The 18,722-nt window shown below is 45.5% G+C and overlaps 1 protein-coding gene across 1 annotated transcript; it reads left to right on the forward strand.

Annotated features, from left to right (window-relative positions):
• The first annotated feature begins 1,067 nt into the window (after nt 1–1,067).
• PRRX2 (paired related homeobox 2) lies at nt 1,068–18,410 on the forward strand. The gene is made up of 4 exons (XM_039345127.1): nt 1,068–2,719; nt 15,022–15,209; nt 15,582–15,760; nt 16,601–18,410. Exons 1-4 carry the CDS (start codon nt 2,452–2,454, stop codon nt 16,737–16,739), a joined length of 774 nt encoding a protein of 257 aa, XP_039201061.1. The 5' UTR covers nt 1,068–2,451; the 3' UTR covers nt 16,740–18,410.
• Nucleotides 18,411–18,722: the final 312 nt, after the last annotated feature.

Genomic DNA, 18,722 nt, shown 5'->3' on the forward strand with positions numbered 1-18,722 from the left:
GGCAGGGTGACTTTGGGCCAATTATCAGGAGAAAGGAGGGGGAGGAGGAGGAGGAGGAGACCTTCAACACATTATACGCTAAAGTTGAGCTTGACTCTTCTACCTTTTATCCTCAGAACCAAAGCGTTTGGCGACTGTCGCCTTCTGAGGTAAATTTCAGAGCCACCGTCTCTCTCAAGCGATTCTGATTGGAGACCCCAACCGAAGTGTCCTGAGGCTTTCTGATGCTACGGCTGGTCTACCCCACACGGCTGAATTCTGGCCCTGGTGTCAGAGGTCAGGTCCGGGCAGATCCTGAGCCGGCCCTCAGGGGGAGAGACCTATGGCTGCTGCCTGTTTTATTTCTGCCTGGCCCCTGACCTGGAGCAGAGTTCTGGAGAACTTCCACCTTTCCTCAGGGCTGGCCTGGTGGTCTCTTGGGACCTTCTCAAGACACGTTGATGATGGCCTTTAAGAGCCAAACACTCTTTTTCCGGAGTGGCCCACAGGATCGAACACTAACAGATTGAGAGCATTGGGCTGAAAGCTAGAAGAAACTCCAGTTTCCTGGCCCTGTTGATTTCACCATCCTTGTTTGTTTGTTTTTTCAGGGTTGGGTTATTTGAAAGAACGCTTACAAGCTTTCTTAGACTTTACTATTATCTACTGAGGTTTTGCTATTTTCTCTCATCATTAGGCTGGTGGGAAGGCGCTTTTTAAAGCAATGGCTCCCCATCTTCGGAACTCACCTCCCCATGAAATGCTTGCAGCCCTCTCTTGTGGGGGAAAAAAAACTAGGAAAAGAAAGTTTAGCAACTTTTTCTCTGGAAGTTTCAGTGAATTTTCTACTACAGGTAGTCCTTAACTTACAACCATTTGTTTAGAGACCATTCAAAGTTACAAACAGTCACTAAAGAATAATTGTAAGTTGAGGACTACAGTAAGTTTCCCTCAAAAGTTTTGATTTCTGTTTGTTTATCTTTCAGAGATGGAAAGAAAATAGGAAACTGATTGAAATGATCTTATGTGTATTTTGTTGATATTCTAATTCAACCATTTGCTTTTCTCCTTTATGGATAAGAGACCACCAGGCGATCTTAAAGCTGTTGAGTTGGCTGGAAAATTAAAAAAAAAAAATCAATCCAGAAGGAATCCAGGAAACCATAGCCACACCGTTGTCCTAAAAACAACAGGACACAAAGAGGTATTTATTTTTTTGAAAACTTTTTATATAGCAGGGAAGTTTAAAAAGTTGCATTGAAAGATGGCGGCTCCTAATTGGATAAGACTGCCCCCTTCATCTGCATAGCTCCGCCCTTGAAAAGTGACCCATTTAGGGAAACAGATGCTGCCCTGTTACCACCCCTGTGGGGGAGACAATTTGCTATAAGCCCTTGAGGTCCATTTTTTCTTGGTTATTATTATTATATATATATATTTGGGGGGGGTTGGTTTTGTTTTCCTTCTGGGAAATTTGCAAGTTTCAAATGTCCGTGGATTTGATTTCATAAGGTTGTGCAAGGCAGCCCAATTTTATGAGGGGGGGGGACAGACAGCGGGGTCCAGGGGAAAGGATGCAAAGAAGGAATTTCTCTCTTCTCGCCCCCCCCATATATATATTTTAAACTCAATAAGTGGGTTGGCTTTCCTCTAATTTAACTCTTCCTCTTTCCAAATTGGGAGGGGGAGTTGAAATGGGGAGAAGGGCAGGTTGAGGGGAGGCGAAAGAGGGGGAAGGCGGCTGAGGAAGTTTATGGACTCCAAGAAGGGCTGTGTCAGTCAGTTTCAGGCGAAAACAGCACAGCGACAGGGGATGGGTCAATTTCAACTTGGATAGAAAAAAACAAAGTTTGGTTCCAACTTTTGACCCAAGGGAAGTTTTCTGGAGCTGTGGCGACGGTGCGCTGGGGAGGATGGGGGGTGAGCGGGGGATAGATCCTGAGTAAAAAGTTTGGAGAAGTTCTTTCTCTCGCTGGTCCACAAGCTTACACAGGAGAGACCTGCAGAGAGAGAGAGAGTGAAAGAAACAAAAAGAGAGAAAGAAAGAAAGAAAGAAAGAAAGAAAGAAAGAAAGAAAGAAAGAAAGAAAGAGGAAGGAAGGAAGGAAGGAAGGAAAGAAAGAAAGAGAAAGAAAGAAAAAGAAAGAAAGAAAGAAAGAAAAAAAGAAAGAAAGAAAGAAAGGAAGAAAGAAAGAAAGGAAGAAAGAAAGAAAGAAAGAAACGGAATATAATAAGGACTCCCACACACCCTCAGAAGCAGGCCCACACAAACACACATACACGCGCACACCCCACCGGGGAAACGTAGGAGGAGGAAGAAAGGGGGGGAGGGTGGAAATCAAAGCAGAGGGGAAAGTTTTTGGGGGGGCCGGTGAGTTGCTTTGGGGGGAGCCAAGGGAGGCTCGCCAGATCGCAGCTCCTGGCCGGCCGGCCGGGCGGGGGTCTTCTGCCCCACAAGCTGGATCCGGGCGCGATGGAAGCGGTGGCCGCCTTCGGGATGGACAAGCAATTCGTCCCCAACCCGGTCCGGATCCTGGAGCCTGCAGACAACCCCCAGGCGCGCAAGAACTTCAGCGTCAGCCACCTCTTGGACCTGGAGGAAGCGGCCGTCGGCATGAACGGGACGCCCCGGGAAAGCGGCGCGGAGGCTCGGGAGGGCGGCAAGGGGGCTTTCGAGCCCTCCGGGGGCAGCAGCGGCAGCGAAGCAGGAGGACGAGGCGGAGGAGGCGCGCTGCGGGAAGGTGAGCACGTCGGAACGCGCGTCCTGGCGAGTCCCGGGCAAAGGGAAGGGGCAGAAGACGCGGAAGAGACGGGAAGGGCTCCTGTGGGAGGGAAGGGCTCTTGCCTGGGGGCTCTTTGGGGAGCCTGCCCCCTCCCAGAGACCGGGGGGGGTCCCCTGCGCAAAAGCTTTAAGGGGCTCATGGGAACGCGCTGCCCCTCCTTGGAGGTCTCCTGACTTGCTCTGCTATCCAGCGCCCAACACGCTCTGGGGATCACAGATTCGGGGGCATTGAGGGGAGGGAAATCTTTGGGGGGGAGGACTTTGGGGGGGCGACTGTGATTCAGACGGTGGGAATCAGGGAGAACAGATCCCAACCGGCCTTTGCAAAGATGCTGTCAAATATCCAGAATAGGCGCTGTGGATGAAGTTCAGTGTCTTCTGTATTTCGTATTTAGCCCAAGGGCTGGTTGAAATGGTGAGCACCAAGTTTGAAGGATAAATCCTGCCTATGTTGGTCAGATGCATTTAAAAAAACAAAAAGGCAGGTGTGGAACCAGTGGAGAAATTCTATTAGTGAGGGGTCCCTGTTGCTCTCTGAGCTGGGTGATTTTCTGGCAGACGTTTCATGACCCAACCAGGGAACTTCATCAGTGCTCGGATGTTACCTAGTTGGGTCAGGAAACGTCTGCAAGAAAACCACCCAGCTCAGAGAGCACCAAGGATCCCTCCTTTCCACTCTACAAATATTCTCCTTTATTGGTAATTCTATTAGTGGGTAGTAATGGGGATTATTCTACTTTACAGTAAGGTGAAGGCCTTTAAAGACTCCCAATGCAGTTGCTCATTTATTCTGTCCTTTATAGTTTTGGGTGTCCACTCCCTCCAGTGGTGAAGGATCCACAACTTCTGAAGGCAACACGTTCCACTGATTAATTGTTCAATGACTGGACAGCCACTTGTCTGAAATGGTCTGGGGTCTCCTGCTTGAGCAGACCTCCAAGGTTATTCTTGCCTCCAGAAAATGTGGGTGCTCCATCACTGGAGCTTTTCAAGAAGAGGCGGGACGGTCATTTGTCTGAAGTGGGACAGGATCACCCACAGCTTCTGAAGGCCAGCCGTTCCACTGGTAAATTATCTGTCAGGAAATTTCCCCTTAGTAGTCCTTTGCAACAGGTCTTTGGAAGAGGGAAAGTCCTCACACTGATTGCGTGGGAAACTCCGCGTCCCACTCTGGGGGAATTGACTGCACACGGCGTCCTGCTCTTCGTCCCTGCATTGCGTTCATTTACGTTAGAGTGTTGTCTGCCAATTTTATGTAAAGTGTGGCTGTCAGCAGCACATTAAATCAAATAAAAAACCAAACTATGAACGCTAACCAACTAATTAGTCTCAGTGGCTATGTAGATTAGTATAGGGTGATTTTTATGAAAGCATTTGTCAAATTTAGTGACGCTTTCATATACACATGTATATGTGTATGTGTGTATATATGTGTATGTGTATACATACCTACAGACATACATTATTAGGTTGCTAACAAAGAATAAAGAGAGAATGGTATAGCTATTTCGAGTTCCTTTAACTCTCTTCAGCCAAACTTACTCTTCTGAGATTCAAACCTGGGCTATCTGCATGTTAGGCAGATGTTATACATACAGACATACATATATGTTTGCGTGTGTAGTTATATATGTGTGTGTGTGTGTGTGTGTTATATCTATCTCTATATCACTATTTCTATCTCTGTCATCCGTCTGTCCGTCCGTCCACCCACCCACCCACTCACCCACCCACTCACCCACCCACCCATTCACCACCCACCCACCCACCCATCCATCTATCTATCTACAAAAAATCCATCCTTTCTGAGTGGAGGTAAACTAGATAAGAATTTCTTCTCCGCAACACTCAAGCCTTGCTTATTTGCCAGACATTTCCCTAATCGTGTTTGTAGCCAATATCATATTTTCTGTATCAATTTTACATTGGGGATGGAAAATTTCCTGGCTTCATCTTTTATGCACATGTCAAGATATTGCACTGGCTTCCCCTAACAGCATCCCACTTGTAAAATGGATAATGCTTTGGACTATCGACAGCAAACCATCGTAAAACTGGGGAGGGATAATTCCTTTGAAAAAGATGGAAGAATGGAAGCTGGTCAGATTGGCCCGTGCGTCATTCATTCCGTCAGTGAGGTAGTCATCACACGGACGGGTGTGTTCCTCCTGTAACATTCTGTACGGTTGAGGTCAGCCATTTCACAACTGTAGCTGGTCCATTTTGCCTTTGTAGGGCTAAAAAGCAACAGCGCATTTGGAACCTCTAGAAATGGAAACTTAATCTCCTGAATTTAATTTAGCCTAAAGGAAAACCTGCCTGTTTACACTGGGACTAGATACAATCTATGTTAGATATTTCCTTTCTTCTTTCCTTCCTTCCTTCCTTCCTTTCTTCTTTCCCTCCCTCCCTCCCTCCCTCCCTCCATCCCTCTTATGACTGCCTATCCAGATAATTTAGTTCCCAAGAAAACTAGACTGCCCCATTTCTGTAATAGCTACTGCAAGATTAATCTTGAGATGGAACTTGGCTATTGTTACACATAAAACCGTGTAACATAATAATTAAATCCTCTGATGATCTGGATATGGTTATAAAAGAATGAATAAGGAATCACACATGACAGGAAAACCTCTTATTTATTCATTTATTAGAAGCTACAATGGAAAATCAGATGTTCTGCTTCTGCAATGAAGGAGTAGAATGTACAATGGGAGGCAGGACAAGAAGCAACGGATGGAAAATTATCAAGGAGCGATCCAACCTTGATTTAAGGAGAAATTTCCTGACAGTGAGAACAATTAATCCATTTTCTCTGGCAGTTGTGAGTGCTCCATCATTGGAGGTTTTCAAAAATACACTGGACAGTTATTTGACCAAGATGGTATATTGTCTCCTTGCCTAAAGCAGCGGGTTGGACTAGAAGACCTCTGAGATCCCTTCCAGGTCTTGGTTCTATGACATTCAGTGGCCTTGTCTAAGAGGATTAGGAAGATCCTCCTCACTTTTAAGTGACGTCTTTTCTGATTTTCATCTTGCTAGTGCACTCTAAGATGAAGGACGACAAAACCGGTTGCCTTCTGCATGGGCACTTACAGACATTATTATTAAATTCCTGGGGATCCAAGTTTTAATCTGCTACCTAGTTTCATCTATAATCTTTTTTACAATGTAGAGATCGGGGCGGGAAAGCCCTGGATTTTATTTAAACCATTCTGCAGAAATGATGCTCAGAGAACTCAGCTTAAACAGAGAAATTGGAGCAAAAGAATGCCCGGATGAGTTTTGGAGATTTTAGCTGCCCAATCGCAATCTTTCTGGGTTTATTTGTACAAGTTGGAGGAAGGCCCCTTCTGTCTTGAAGGACCTTCCCGTGTATACGTCAGGTTCCAGAATAAACATAACCTCCATGATCTCCCCAGCTTGAGAAAAACAACATTCGCTCCTTCTAGAAACCGAGATGGTCTTTGCAGGCGAGACACCACCTTTGCTTGTTCTGGTATTTGCTCCTGGCAAACCTAGAGGAGATCCAGGTCCTTGTCCAACTCAGTCAAAACCTTGTTGGAAACCTTCAAGCCTGCAAGCTTCATCAGAGGTGTGGAAGCTGCTCCTTTTTGAAGCCACACTCACAATCCCACAGTCTTGATCCAACTCCAAGGACCCCATGCAAGGCATGTAGAGGTAGACCTTGACTTACCCCCAGACATGGAGAAAAATGGGCTGGAATAAAGGGACCCCGTGGCCACCTGACCACCATTTGGGTGCTTGAGACAACGTGGCGGCATGTGTCATCTCGCAGTTTCTTGGCCATATTTTGAGACGGCTTTGTTGGAAAGCGGCATTTGCATCACAGCTTAAACCAGTTTTTAAAAGTTGCTCTCTCCTTATTTAACAAGCATAGGACAGACCTAGATTCAGAGAAACTGCCCAGAGGACGGAAGGTAAACGGCGACAATCATCGGGACGTTTCAGCAAAACTCCACGGGAGGACTGCTCATTTTCTTTTATATATTTATTGAATTTATTTGCCACCCATCTCGTAGCAAACAACTCTGGGCTCATTCTGGCGAAGAGAAGCTGTATGGTTTCCATTTAGAAAAGGGCAAAATTAGAAGGAAAAAGAGAGAGAGAGAGAACAATGTGGTGTGTTTTCACCTCCCTCCACCCAAACAAATTAATCTGGATCTCGATCCATCCATCCATCCCAGACACGCGTCATCTGACTTGCTACCTTTTTAATTTTCGTTTCAACAACCCCACCCTCCTCTTTTCTTTTCTTTTTTTCCTTTTGCTTATTTTCTTTAGCTCTCCTTTAAAAATGCCTCTCACTTCCCTTTCTTTTGGACTGGCCTGCCTATTCCTGTGCCACTAACTGGGTCCAGGTGTCGGGTTGTAAGAAAAGTTGGTGTAGGCTTCAGGCTGTTAAATTCCAGCCTGAACGTTGGGAGGCTAGCGATGCTAACTCCTGGGGAGAGGGGAGGCAAAAATTTTTTGGGAGCCCTTTTAAATCCAAACATTGTTTATGTCAACCAGTCTGGGGGTTTAAACACAGGAAACTAGCTGAGCCCAGTTCGGCTTTAAAATTCCTCTGATGTTGCGTCCATCAGATTCAGGCGGTTGTGAATTAGTTGCTACCGAGCAAGGAATATTCAGGTCATCCTGGAGTTGTGTTGTTTTTCAACCAGATAAAACATTCCCCTGAATGTAATGAGAAAATATTATGACAGAATAACATTCTGAACGTTAGTGCCCGTTCAAAGTTACAACAGCGCTGAAAAAAATTGACTTTATGACCCTTTTTCACACTTATGACCGTTGCAGCATCTCCCGGTCACATGATCAAAATTAGGACACTCGGCAGCTGACTCATATTTATGACGGTCGCAGCGTCCCAGGGTCGTGTGATCCCCTTTTGCAACCTTCTGATAAGCCAAGTTAACAGGGACTTAACCACAAAGGCAAGTCTACCTTTGAGAACTATTTGAAGATTTTTTCCTTTCCCTGGAGAATTTGGAGCAGTCTCAGCCACGCTGCTTCTCTGCCCAGAAATTGGAAGAAGAAGAAAAAAAAAACAACTTTTAAAGTCTGTGCCTATTTTGTCTTCAGTTGATGGCAGAGCAGTGAGAAACGGTTCAGATATCAAAAGGGCAGCCAAAAAAGCCGATGCCATCCTCGGCTGCGTTAACAGAGGGTGTCAGACAGGCAGTGAGGTGGCAGTTCTGACGGACGGATAGAATCAAGATCACATGACATGAGGGTGAAGGTCTGTCCTCTCTCGTGTGAAGTGTTAGTACCACTTTACAAAGCCTTAGTACTGTCACACTTGGAATACTGAGTCCAATTTTGGTCGCCATATTATAAAAAAGATGCTGAGATTGCAGAAAAAGTCTCAACCAAGATGGTTAGGCGACTGGAGGCTGAAACATATGAAGAGCGATTGAAGGAATTGGGTTTGTCTAGTTTAATGAAAAGGAGGACGAGGGGAAACATGATAGCAGTCTTCCAATATTTGAGGGGCTGCCACAAAGAAGGAGGAGGAGTCAAGCTCTTCTCCAAAGCGCCTGAAGGCAGGACGAGAAACAATGGATGGAAACTAACCAAGGAGAGAAGCAACCTAGAACTAAGGAGGAATTTCCTGACAGTGAGAACAATTAACCAGTGGAACGGCTTGCCACCAGAAGTTGTAGGTGCTCCATCACTGGAAGTTTTTAGGAAGAGACAGGACAACCATTTGACTACTTTGGTGTGGGGTCTCTTGCTTGAGCAGGGGGTTGGACTAGAAGATCTCCAAGGTCCCTTCCAACTCTGTAATTCTGTAATTCTGGTTCAAAGTCCATCAGTATTAGCTAAGGTGAAACTGCCAAGCAAACATGTGATTTTGAATCTTGTAGGACCATGTTTCTGTTTTGAAAAGACTTCATTCCTTTGCTTTAAGTTTTTTTTTTTTTTAAAGGCAGGCTTGTGTGATGAGAAGCCAGAGGCAATTTGAAAGCTTAAGAGCAAGGGGAGGGGAAAAAAAAAAAGGATTGATTGTGTTTGTTGCAAATTACAGCTCAGGCACTCTGCTTGGAGTGTCTGGAAGGAGAGGAAAAAAAAAAATCTGAGTTTTCCAAAATTGTTTGGTTCCACCCCAGCCTAGAAGGACCCACCACCAAGGCAAAAAAACAGAGAGAGAAATATACAGGTTGAGATCTACATCAGAAGGAATTCCTTTGTGAAAACATCTGTTCACATTTATAGCGGTGATATTATTGCCAGGAGAACCTCAAAAGCAAAATAATAATAATGATAAGAGAGGAGACGAGATGGGAGGGGGAGGCAGCTAGATTAAACTATGAAATTCAGATTGTCCAAAGTGTGCCAAGTAAGTTTATCAACACGTTTAAAAAAGGGAAGGGGAGAAAATGCAAAGGTTATCACCACAAAGCAGGAATTAGAACAGTGTTCCTCAAAAGCTAGCTGGGGAATTCTGAGAGTTGAAACTCACCCATCTAAACCTTGTCAAGGTTAAGAAACACTGAGTTAAAATCTTTCTATACCAGTCTGTGATTTTTTACTATATCTAAAATTTCTCCATTTTTATACTTGATGCTGCGCGAATATAGCAGCTGCCGTTTATTTGAAGCAAGTCGTGGTTTAGTGTATAAAATATTGCAGTAGTTAGGATACATAATTCCAATCCCAGCAACTATTTAAAACATGGAATCATGTGCTGGGAAGGGACCTTGGAGGTCTTCTAGTCCAACCCCCTGCTCAAGGCAGACCTTATGCCATCCATCCTTATGATTCTATGTTCTAAGCACTGTTTTGCCACTGGTGGGTGCTCCATCACTGGAGGTTTTCAAGAAGAGACTGGACAGCCACTTCTCCCTGAGCAGGGGGTTGGACTAGAAGACCTTCAAGGTCCCTTTCAACTCTATTATTCTTTCGGGTCTGCTATTCCCTACACATCTGGACTTGAGAGCTTTTGATCTCCAAAAGCCCAGGGGTGGCAGCCTGTGAACTCACCCCTACCTTGTAGACAGCCTCTTCCCACAGCTCCCTGCCTGTCACTTTTTCTGCACCCCTTTTTCGCTTCTGTTTCTTTCTTTTTTTAAAAAAAAAAGGAGAGCCCAGATCTCCCTAAAAAGCCCCTTTCCCTTCGCAGCTTGGCTCGGCAAACTGTACGAGTCTATTAAAATCTGAGCGCCTCTCTCTCGAATGAAGTCTGTGGCTTTAGGCCGGCGCCAGGCATCCACGTCGGACCAGATGTGGAGAGGCGCCATGGTTCCCAGCCAACAAGGCTGGCCTTCTGCAGGGCCTCACACGCGAGGAGACCTGCAAGGCACATGGGAAAGCGTGAACTGGTGCCGAGGGGGGGGCGGGAGTGCAAGCATCCTTCTCCAAAGTACTGCATGGAAAAATCCAGGGAGGGGGGCAAGAACCAGTGAGCTGGTAAAGGAGGAGGAGGAGGAGGAGGAGAAAGGAAACAAAGCTGTAAATTCAAATTATATCTATCTATCTTGTATCTATCATCTGCCTATTGTATCTCTATCTATCTACATCTATCTATCTATCATCTATCATGTATCTATCTTCTATCATCTATCTACCATCTATTGTCTGTCTGTCTGTCTGTCTATCTATCTGTCTGTCTGTCTATCATCTACGGTATGACTGTCACGTGTGCCACCCATCTGCCAAGGGAAACTCTAGGCGGTTTACTGATCTTAAAAGAAAATGCAGTATAAAGCACTAAAACAGTGGATTCAACTCGAATCAAATCTCTTTATTATGGCCTTTGACCAGCCTTTATTAAAACAATGAATAAAGGCTTTAAATTTAACAAATTCAATTAAAACCGAAGTAGGCAGGACGCAGGGGCAGGGCGCAGAAACTGCACCCAGGGAGGGGGGGTGGAGGGTTTGAGGGGCTCAGCTAATTGGCCCAAACAGCAGGAGGGATTGTCTACGTCGGTTTTGTCCAAGCTGCAATTGTGACATTTTGTGTGGTGCATGGATGGATCTAAAGTAACTTAATGGTTAGCTTTCCCCTAGGGCTTGTTGGAGAAGACTTTGGTTTGAAGGAGGCCTGTCCATCCCCACCCCTTCCCAGGGCTGCCGTCCATTTCCCACGAGGAGGAGCAGCGAAGGAAAAGGGACGGTTTTTCCGCCCTGCGGGCTTTCTGACAGCCTGGATGGATCGGAAAGAAAACTGAGATGCACTTAAACGTTTTCAGATGGGGAACTTCAGAGGAAGCGGGTCACCTGCCTCCAGCCCTCCTCCTCCTCCTCCTTGATTGCCCTGGCGGGGCTTAAAACTTTGCCCTTCTGCATTTTTCTAACCCCCTCCGAGGGAAAAGTCAACGCTCCTTTTCAAAGGCTGGGGAGGAAGGGGGCCGGGGAGGGGGGGCAAGCAGAGAGATTTTCATTCCCCAAAGAGGTCTGAGAGGCATAATAAATGAAGGAAGCCGTCAATCAAGGTGGATGGAGAAGCTTTGGAACGTTCCGGGCCCCCCCCCCTCTCTCTCTCTCTTTCATTCTTCCCCCCTCTCTCTTTTCTATCTTTCTCTTTCCCCTTTCTCTCTCTCTTTCTCTCTCCCTCTCTTTTTCTCACTTTCTCTTTCTCTGTTTTTCTATCCTTTCTCTTTCTATCTCTTTCTCTTTGGCCGTTTGCCGTTTGCAAAATCCGTTTCTTTTTGGGGAACCCCAAATCTAACAGGAAGGGAAGGGAGCCAAGGCAAGCAGCAACAACGCAACACCCCAACTAGGAGGCTAGACAAACTTTTGATTTTGGCTTCCTGCTCCGGACTGCAGAAGCAACAGGGAAAGGCCATAATCGGGCTGTAAAGTCACCCCTGGGTTCAAGCAAGAATTTTAACTGGGTGTGTAAAACATCTGGGAGCTGCGTTCACACACCTTGTGCCTCTTTGTGGCCTTGGAAGCCTTAAAAAGTCACTGTTTGGATCTGCTTGGGGGGGGGGTCTGCATTTTAGACATACTTCCAGAATTATTTAGGACATAGCCACCAAGTGTCAAAACATCATCAAACATGACTATTGAATTTCCAATAAATCTGACTTTCTTGGGAGATCAACATCTGAAGGCAACCTGTTCCATTGGTTGATTGTTCTCACTGTCAGCAATTTTTTCCTTAGTTCTGTGTTGTTTCTCTCCTTGATTAGTTTCCACGCATTGTTTCACTTAGCAACATAAATTTGGGGCTCAGTTGTGGTCATAACTTGAGGGCCACCTGTATCCTATCCAAAAACAGTTACTGTTCCTTGAGCTACTTGCATAAGAACCCAATCATGCTGCGTTTTCAAATAGAGGCCCAGTCAGAAGATGCTGATTTCCAGAACATTTGAGGATAACCCGCAAGGATTCAAATCATCTATATTTTCACTGTCATTATCAAATATTACTTTTACCAACCATGATACAGATCAAAACCCAACCATCACAAAATCCCATTAATTCATATATCCGAAAAATCCAGTATTAGCTGCAGCAGTTCAACACATTTAATATAGAACTAATGGTAGCCTCAATTCTTCCAGCCCTACACTAAGACAATGAAAGGTCTTTACAAGAAGCAACGGGTGGAAGATCAATAAAAAGAGATCCAGCCTAGAATTAAAGAGGAATTTCCTGACAGTAACAATTATTAGACTTGCCTCCAGAGGTTGTGAGTATTCCATCACTGGAGGTTTTCAAGAAGAAACTGGAAAGTCATTTCTTTGGATTGGATAGGGTCTCCTGCTTGAGCAGGAGGGTGGACTAGAAGACCTCCAAGATCCCTCCCAACTCTTTTATCCTGTTAGTTAATCCATTTGAGGTACCTTGCTTCAAAAATTGGATGCACTGGTTCACCCAGTTAAAGGTTATACACAGACAAACAGGAGAGTTTTAATAGCATATAGAAACCAATATATTGCTTTTTTTCCCCCCACTCAAACCATTCTTCATGCCTCCCTCTGACCAGGGCTGTGAATGTATAAAATCCACATTAAGACTCTAACCCTGCCTTGTTTGTTTTTCTTAACTCCGAGACCGGAGAACAAATTGGTATCCAGGAAAGACCTGTGTTAATTAATAAAATCTATTTATTTGATTTAGGAGTCCCTGCATCCCCCAGGCTATCATGGCTATAATTATTATTTCAATAGAAAAGTAGTACAGGTCTTGGACTTGTTGAAAGAAGAAGGAAAGTTAGGAAGGAGACAGGATTTATTTTTCTTTGGAAGAATTTACGACTAATAGCCTTCAGGCTATTTCAGTCCACTCAAGTTAAACTGCATGTTTTTTTTTTTAAAAAAAAAGGAAGGAAAAGGGGGAAAAAAGGAGGGAAGAACAGAGAGAAGAGAAAAAGGACAGGGAAATGGAAAGAAGAGAGAGAGAAAAAAACCTTTGAGCCTGGGATACAGCCAAAATTCAAAATTACTTCCTTTGTAAATTGAATTTGACATACTAGTAATTCACACTGTATTGAAAGTCTGGGCTTATGTCCAATTAACTTTTACAATTATGAAATTTGAATACGTACATCTGTATTTTCAGTGGCAATTGTGCTTTATAAGAGTGTAGAAGCTTTCACCGTAAACTTTCAGGAATTCAAGGTGAACTCTGGAGTTTCTAAATGACTTCTCTCTTTTATCATTTTGTAACTCTAAACAAGGTTGAAATTTTGAACGTGGGCTTTGATATTTTCTAGTTTTGGCAAAAGGCTCTTATGTCCTTGAAAAGGGAAGCATCCCGCGCTTCCCACAGCTGGGCCGTGCCAACGATCTTCAAACTTCTGAAGTGTTCTCCAGATCTTCTCCAAAATTTCCTCTAAATTGCAATTTTTGATGGGACAAGAGGCAACATTTACGCCACGGATGAGAGGAAGGATCTTCAACATTTGCGTTCCACCTTTTGCTTAATTCAAACAACTAATTTTAATTTCATTTAATTCATTAATGCAATGCTGCAGAGAAGAAGGGAGTCGACCTAATCTCCAAAATATCTGAAGGCAAACAAGGGATGGAAACTTATCCGGGAGAGAGCCAGCCTAAAACTTAGGAGAAAGGTCCTGGCATTTGAATGCTGCGACCATCATTAAGTGCGAGGATCATTTTTCAGTGATGTTGTAACCACAAGCAGTCACTAAAGGGAGCGTTGTAAGTCGAGTATCTGTAAACTCTTCCAAGTGTTGGCAGGAGTGAAGTATATTTTCATATCCAGGCACGCATCTACAGGAAAGAAAACACTGAAAGCAAAGATTATTTTAAAGTGAGATGGTATCCTTTTGCATCGCTCTGGTGCCGTTTCCGGACAAAATTCTCAAAGGTCCTTTTATGAAGGAATTCTCCAAGCGGGCGAGATTTTTTTTTTATATTATTTTTTTTCTTCTTTTCCCATCTCTCTTTCTCTCTCTCCCTCTTTTTTTTTTTTTTTGCCACATCATAGTTGCTCAAGCTTGACATATAGCAGAGGAATTCAGGGTAACTGGTACAAATCAGAGAGCTGTCATAAAAGTATTCCAAATTTTAAAACCATCCCAAAATAAGGGTTTTTTTTCTCCCCCTGTTAGAGACCAAATGGAAACCAGATGTTGGGGCAAATTGGCAAGATCGGGTTTCAGAGGAGAATTTAAATGAAGGCACAGCAGGATTGCCTTCTCTTGTGTGGATTCTCCCTTTCCAAAAGTCTACGATTCGTGGGGTTTGCTGGGATCCTAGAATGGGGGGGTCAGGAGACATTTAAAAATATGGGAAGCAGAGAGAGGAGCCCAGAGTAAAGGGGAAATGAGTCTGAATATTCAGAGTTGCTTTGGCAAGGATTGTAGGGCACTCTACTGGTTAGAACATAAAACATAGAAGAATAGAGTTGGAAGGGACCTTGGAGGTCTTCTAGTCCAACCCCCTGCTCAGGCAGGAGACCCTGTATGCTATTCCGGACAAATGGTTATCCTGTCTCTTTTTGGAAACTTCCAGTGATGGAGCATCCACAACCTTTGGAAACAAGCTGTTCCACTGTTAATTGGAACAATTAACCTTTCCTTAATTTCTCCTTAGTTGTAGGTTGGTTCTCTCCTCGGTTAGCTTCCAGTACGTGTGGTCCATTAATGGTCAAAGCTAAACTGAGCCTAGAAAAGGATGAACGGAGCAATCAATGGGGCGGGGCTGGCCTGGAAGTCTCTTGCAGCCATGCAATGATTCCAGACTGATGGCGCATTTAACTCCCCCTTCCGGCTCAGCTTGCTCTTCTCCTACAAAGGCTCCTCTCTCTTCTGTCACAGGGGAAAGCCTGAGTCCAGCCCACTCCTCCTCCTCCAAACGGAAGAAGAAACAGCGGAGGAACCGGACCACCTTCAACAGCAGCCAACTGCAAGCTCTAGAACGAGTCTTTGAGAGGACGCATTATCCAGATGCTTTTGTGCGGGAGGAGCTGGCCCGAAGGGTCAGTCTTAGTGAAGCCAGAGTCCAGGTGAGAACGACTGGATTCATCTACAGACTTATGAAGTTGGGACCAGAATTTCTGTTGTTAATTGAGTCACATCTGATTTTCTCCTCCTCCTCCTCCTCTCTACAAACCCTGCTCCATTCTAGCCCTGATGATGTTACCTAGTTGGGTCATGAAATGTCTGCAAGAAAACATCCAAGCTCAGGGAGGACCAGGGACCCCACTATCCTCTCCCTCCTCCTCCTCTCTGCAAATTCTCCTCCCTTGTAGCCCTGATGTCGTTACCTAGTTGGGCCATGAAATGTCTGCAAGAAAACAAGTCAAAGGACCTTGCATTTCCACCCTGAGCCACAAATATTCTCCTTCGTGGCTATCTGTGTTTTTCTTCCCCTCCAGGTCTGGTTTCAGAACCGGAGAGCAAAATTTCGCCGGAACGAGAGAGCGATGTTGGCCAACCGGTCGGTATCGCTCCTCAAATCCTACACCCAAGACACAGCCATTGAGCAGCCTGTGGCTCCCCGGCCCACCACCCTCAGCCCCGACTATCTATCGTGGTCAGCCACCCCCCCCTACAGGTTGGTCCGTGCTTCTTTCCTCCCTTCCCCCCCACCCCTGCCTGTCCCGTTTCCCCAGGTGACTTCTGCTCCAGGTTAGCCCTCACGGCAATGTTATGTTAGCTTTCAAGTCAGAGTGCTAACCAAACGGAGGAAGGGAAGGAAAACAGAGCCTCTATTGCTCTCTGGGCCAAGGAACACATTTCATCTGAGGCAGAGGAGGAGAAGGGGGGAACCCCTGCGCTAAAATTAGGTTGGACTGTTCGGCTATAAAGGAAAAACATTATCTCCCCTGCCTCCAGAGAGGGCAATCTGCCGCCTGCCATTGGAACAGAAGGGCTGGAGATCTGTGCTTTTGATGCCCCTGTTAATAACACCGTCGTTTAGTCTAGTCTTACCCTGTGGGTTTTTTCTAGACCCCTGGAAGGAATCCCTGCAGCCCTACAGTCACCCTTTAAAAGGTTAATTTCCTCCAAGCAAAAGTTTTCTATGTACGTTTTTGCAGTGTAAGCTCTTTTTTTTTTGCTGCTTGCACGTAACTTTTGGAAAATATGTTTTTTTAATCTGCACTTTTTATGTCTCCGTTAATAACACCATTAGGGGACTGAAGGCTAAAACAGATGGAGAACGGTTGCAGAATTGGGTATGTCTAGTTTAATGAAAAGAGGACTAGGGGAGACATGATAGCAAGGTTCCAATACCTCAGGGGTTGCCACAAAGAAGAGGGGGGTCCACCTATTCTCTAAACACCAGAAGGTAGGAGTTGAAGTCCACAAGTCTTAAAGTTGCCAAGTTTGGTCTAATGTCTCTTCTTCTTCTTTGTTCCTGTCTCCTTCTTCCCATCTCCTCTGCCCCTTCCAGCAACACGATGCCTTCATACAGTTCCAGCACTTCCAGCACCCCCACCCCGGGCGTCAACATGGCCAACAGCATTGCCAGCTTGCGCCTGAAAGCCAAAGAGTTCAGCCTCCACCAGAACCAGGTGCCCACTGTGAACTGACGTGCTCACCCTTTCTCGATGGTCAACAGCAACCTTGGCAATCTCCACCATTCAAGACTTCGGGGATATTCACGGTCCATCAGGGCTCAAGACTCTTCCCCTGCCCCCCAGCGTCTCCTTCCCTTGAAGACCACAGGAGAGAGCATCAACCAACTTGAGAAACTTCTTGAAGCTCCCTTGGGGAGGAGGCGTTGCCCAGCCTCTTCAAGATCATGATGGTGGACCATGGTGGTGGACCATGACTTCTTCAAGGAAGAGCAAATGATCCAGAAGACGTGGCCATCCAGAAATGAAGATATGGAACTTGGAGAGCTTTCCCGCTTGGGTTGGAAGCTCAAAGATCTAACTCTTCAAGAACATTTTGGCTTCAAGAACCCAAATATAATCTGGTTATTTCATGGTCTTTTCAACCCCGATTATCTCATCCTTTCCTGGGGATGGTGACCTTGGAGCCACCAAGATTTGGCATGGAGCAGTTTTTATTCCAAATTGGGGAGGGGGGGGGAACGTCTCTCCTGTAGAGGTTTCTTTGTCCTTCTCTGCTCTCTGCACGTGTGTCAAGGAAAAGTAGCTCTGCCTGGCTTCAAAACAGAAACAGCGCTTGCTCTGATTCCCCCTATGCCTTGAATTCCTCAGGAGGGCTTGTTTGGAACAGGGACGGCAGCTGATAGCCCTCAGCCCACAGATAAGCCAGCAAAAAGTTTGATTGTGCCACTGTGATTCCTTTAAAACAGTTTGCAAAATGCACATTTGTGGATGCTGCTTAAATCAGAGGGCTGATTTGCAGCAGGGGAAGGGGGGGGGGAGGAAAGGACACTGAATTTTTAGCGATGAAAGACGGGCAGCTGAGGAGGGGGCAATGCAGAAAAAAACAGGGCTGGGGGCTGCAATTAAATCATTGCCCTTGCAATATCCGTTTGCATTCTCACAATCCTCGCTCTGTTTTACTTTTCTCCAGCTCTCCTCAGCCGGATGGGGGTGGGTGGGGAGAGGGAAGGTACATATTAAGGAGGGTAACATTTCGCCCCAAATTTGGGGTATTTTTCATTTTGTTCTGTTCTTTGTGAGAAGCTCATCACATTCCAGCAGGCCGGTTCATCAGCTTCCATTCCCCAGAACTCCCAGTGCTCAATTTATGACCGCTTTGAAGTTATGATGGGGGCTGAAAAAAAGGACTCGTGGCTGCTTCTCACACTGTTGCGGTGTCTACGTGGTTGTGTAATCAAAATTCGGAGTGCTTGGCAATCGCCAGGGGTTTCGGAGAGTCACAGCCACCCAGGAACATGTGGCCTCCCTTTGTGATCTTTCCAGACAGACAAAGTCAATGGGGATGCCAGATTCACTTAACAGCTGCATGATTCATTTAACAACCATGGTGAGAAAGATCATAAAATGGGCAGTGGCTCATTTAATGACCACATCACTTGAGGACAGAAGTCCCAGTCCCAAATTTGGTTATAAGTTGAGAACTACCTGGATTTCAGCTTCCCAGAATCCCCCAATCAAAAGAGTATTGGCCACCAATGAGATGACTCTGCTTCAAACAGCCCCCCCCCCAATCTTTTGCTCCAGAAATTCCTTGCAGCCTTAAAGACTCAACACTTTGAACAATTTTAGGCTGTTTCCTTCACCCACCCAGTCCCTACAAAAATAAAAATCTGTGTAAACTCAGTCTTATATGGTGCTTTTTTCATCCCAGTCCACAACTGACAAACATCTGGACATTGCTTTGGGGTGTTTTGATTTTTATTATTTTTATTACAAATAACTCAAGGTGGCGAGCATATCCCACATGCCTTCCTCCGCCTATTTCCTCCACAACCATCCTGTGAGGTGGGTTGGGCTGAGAGAGGGACTGGCCTAAAGTCACCGACATGCCTCAGGTGGGACTAGAGCTCACCGTCTCCTGGTGATTGGCCCAAAGTCACCCAATCGGCTTTCATACCTAAGGTGGGACTAGAACTCGCCATCTCCCGCTTTCTA

Source organism: Crotalus tigris, unplaced genomic scaffold (genome assembly GCF_016545835.1).
Source record: "Crotalus tigris isolate CLP2741 ecotype Arizona unplaced genomic scaffold, ASM1654583v1 scf7180000017940.1788314, whole genome shotgun sequence".
Classification (NCBI taxonomy): domain Eukaryota; kingdom Metazoa; phylum Chordata; class Lepidosauria; order Squamata; family Viperidae; genus Crotalus; species Crotalus tigris.

What these genes read in the sequence shown, in the direction of transcription:
- PRRX2 (XM_039345127.1), top strand. Translation starts at nt 2,452, where the DNA reads ATGGAAGCGGTGGCCGCCTTCGGGATGGACAAGCAATTCGTCCCCAAC. An exon ending in AGGAGGCGCGCTGCGGGAAG is followed by an intron (nt 2,720 to 15,021) that starts GTGAGCACGTCG and finishes CTTCTGTCACAG; the next exon opens with GGGAAAGCCTGAGTCCAGCC. An exon ending in TTAGTGAAGCCAGAGTCCAG is followed by an intron (nt 15,210 to 15,581) that starts GTGAGAACGACT and finishes CTTCCCCTCCAG; the next exon opens with GTCTGGTTTCAGAACCGGAG.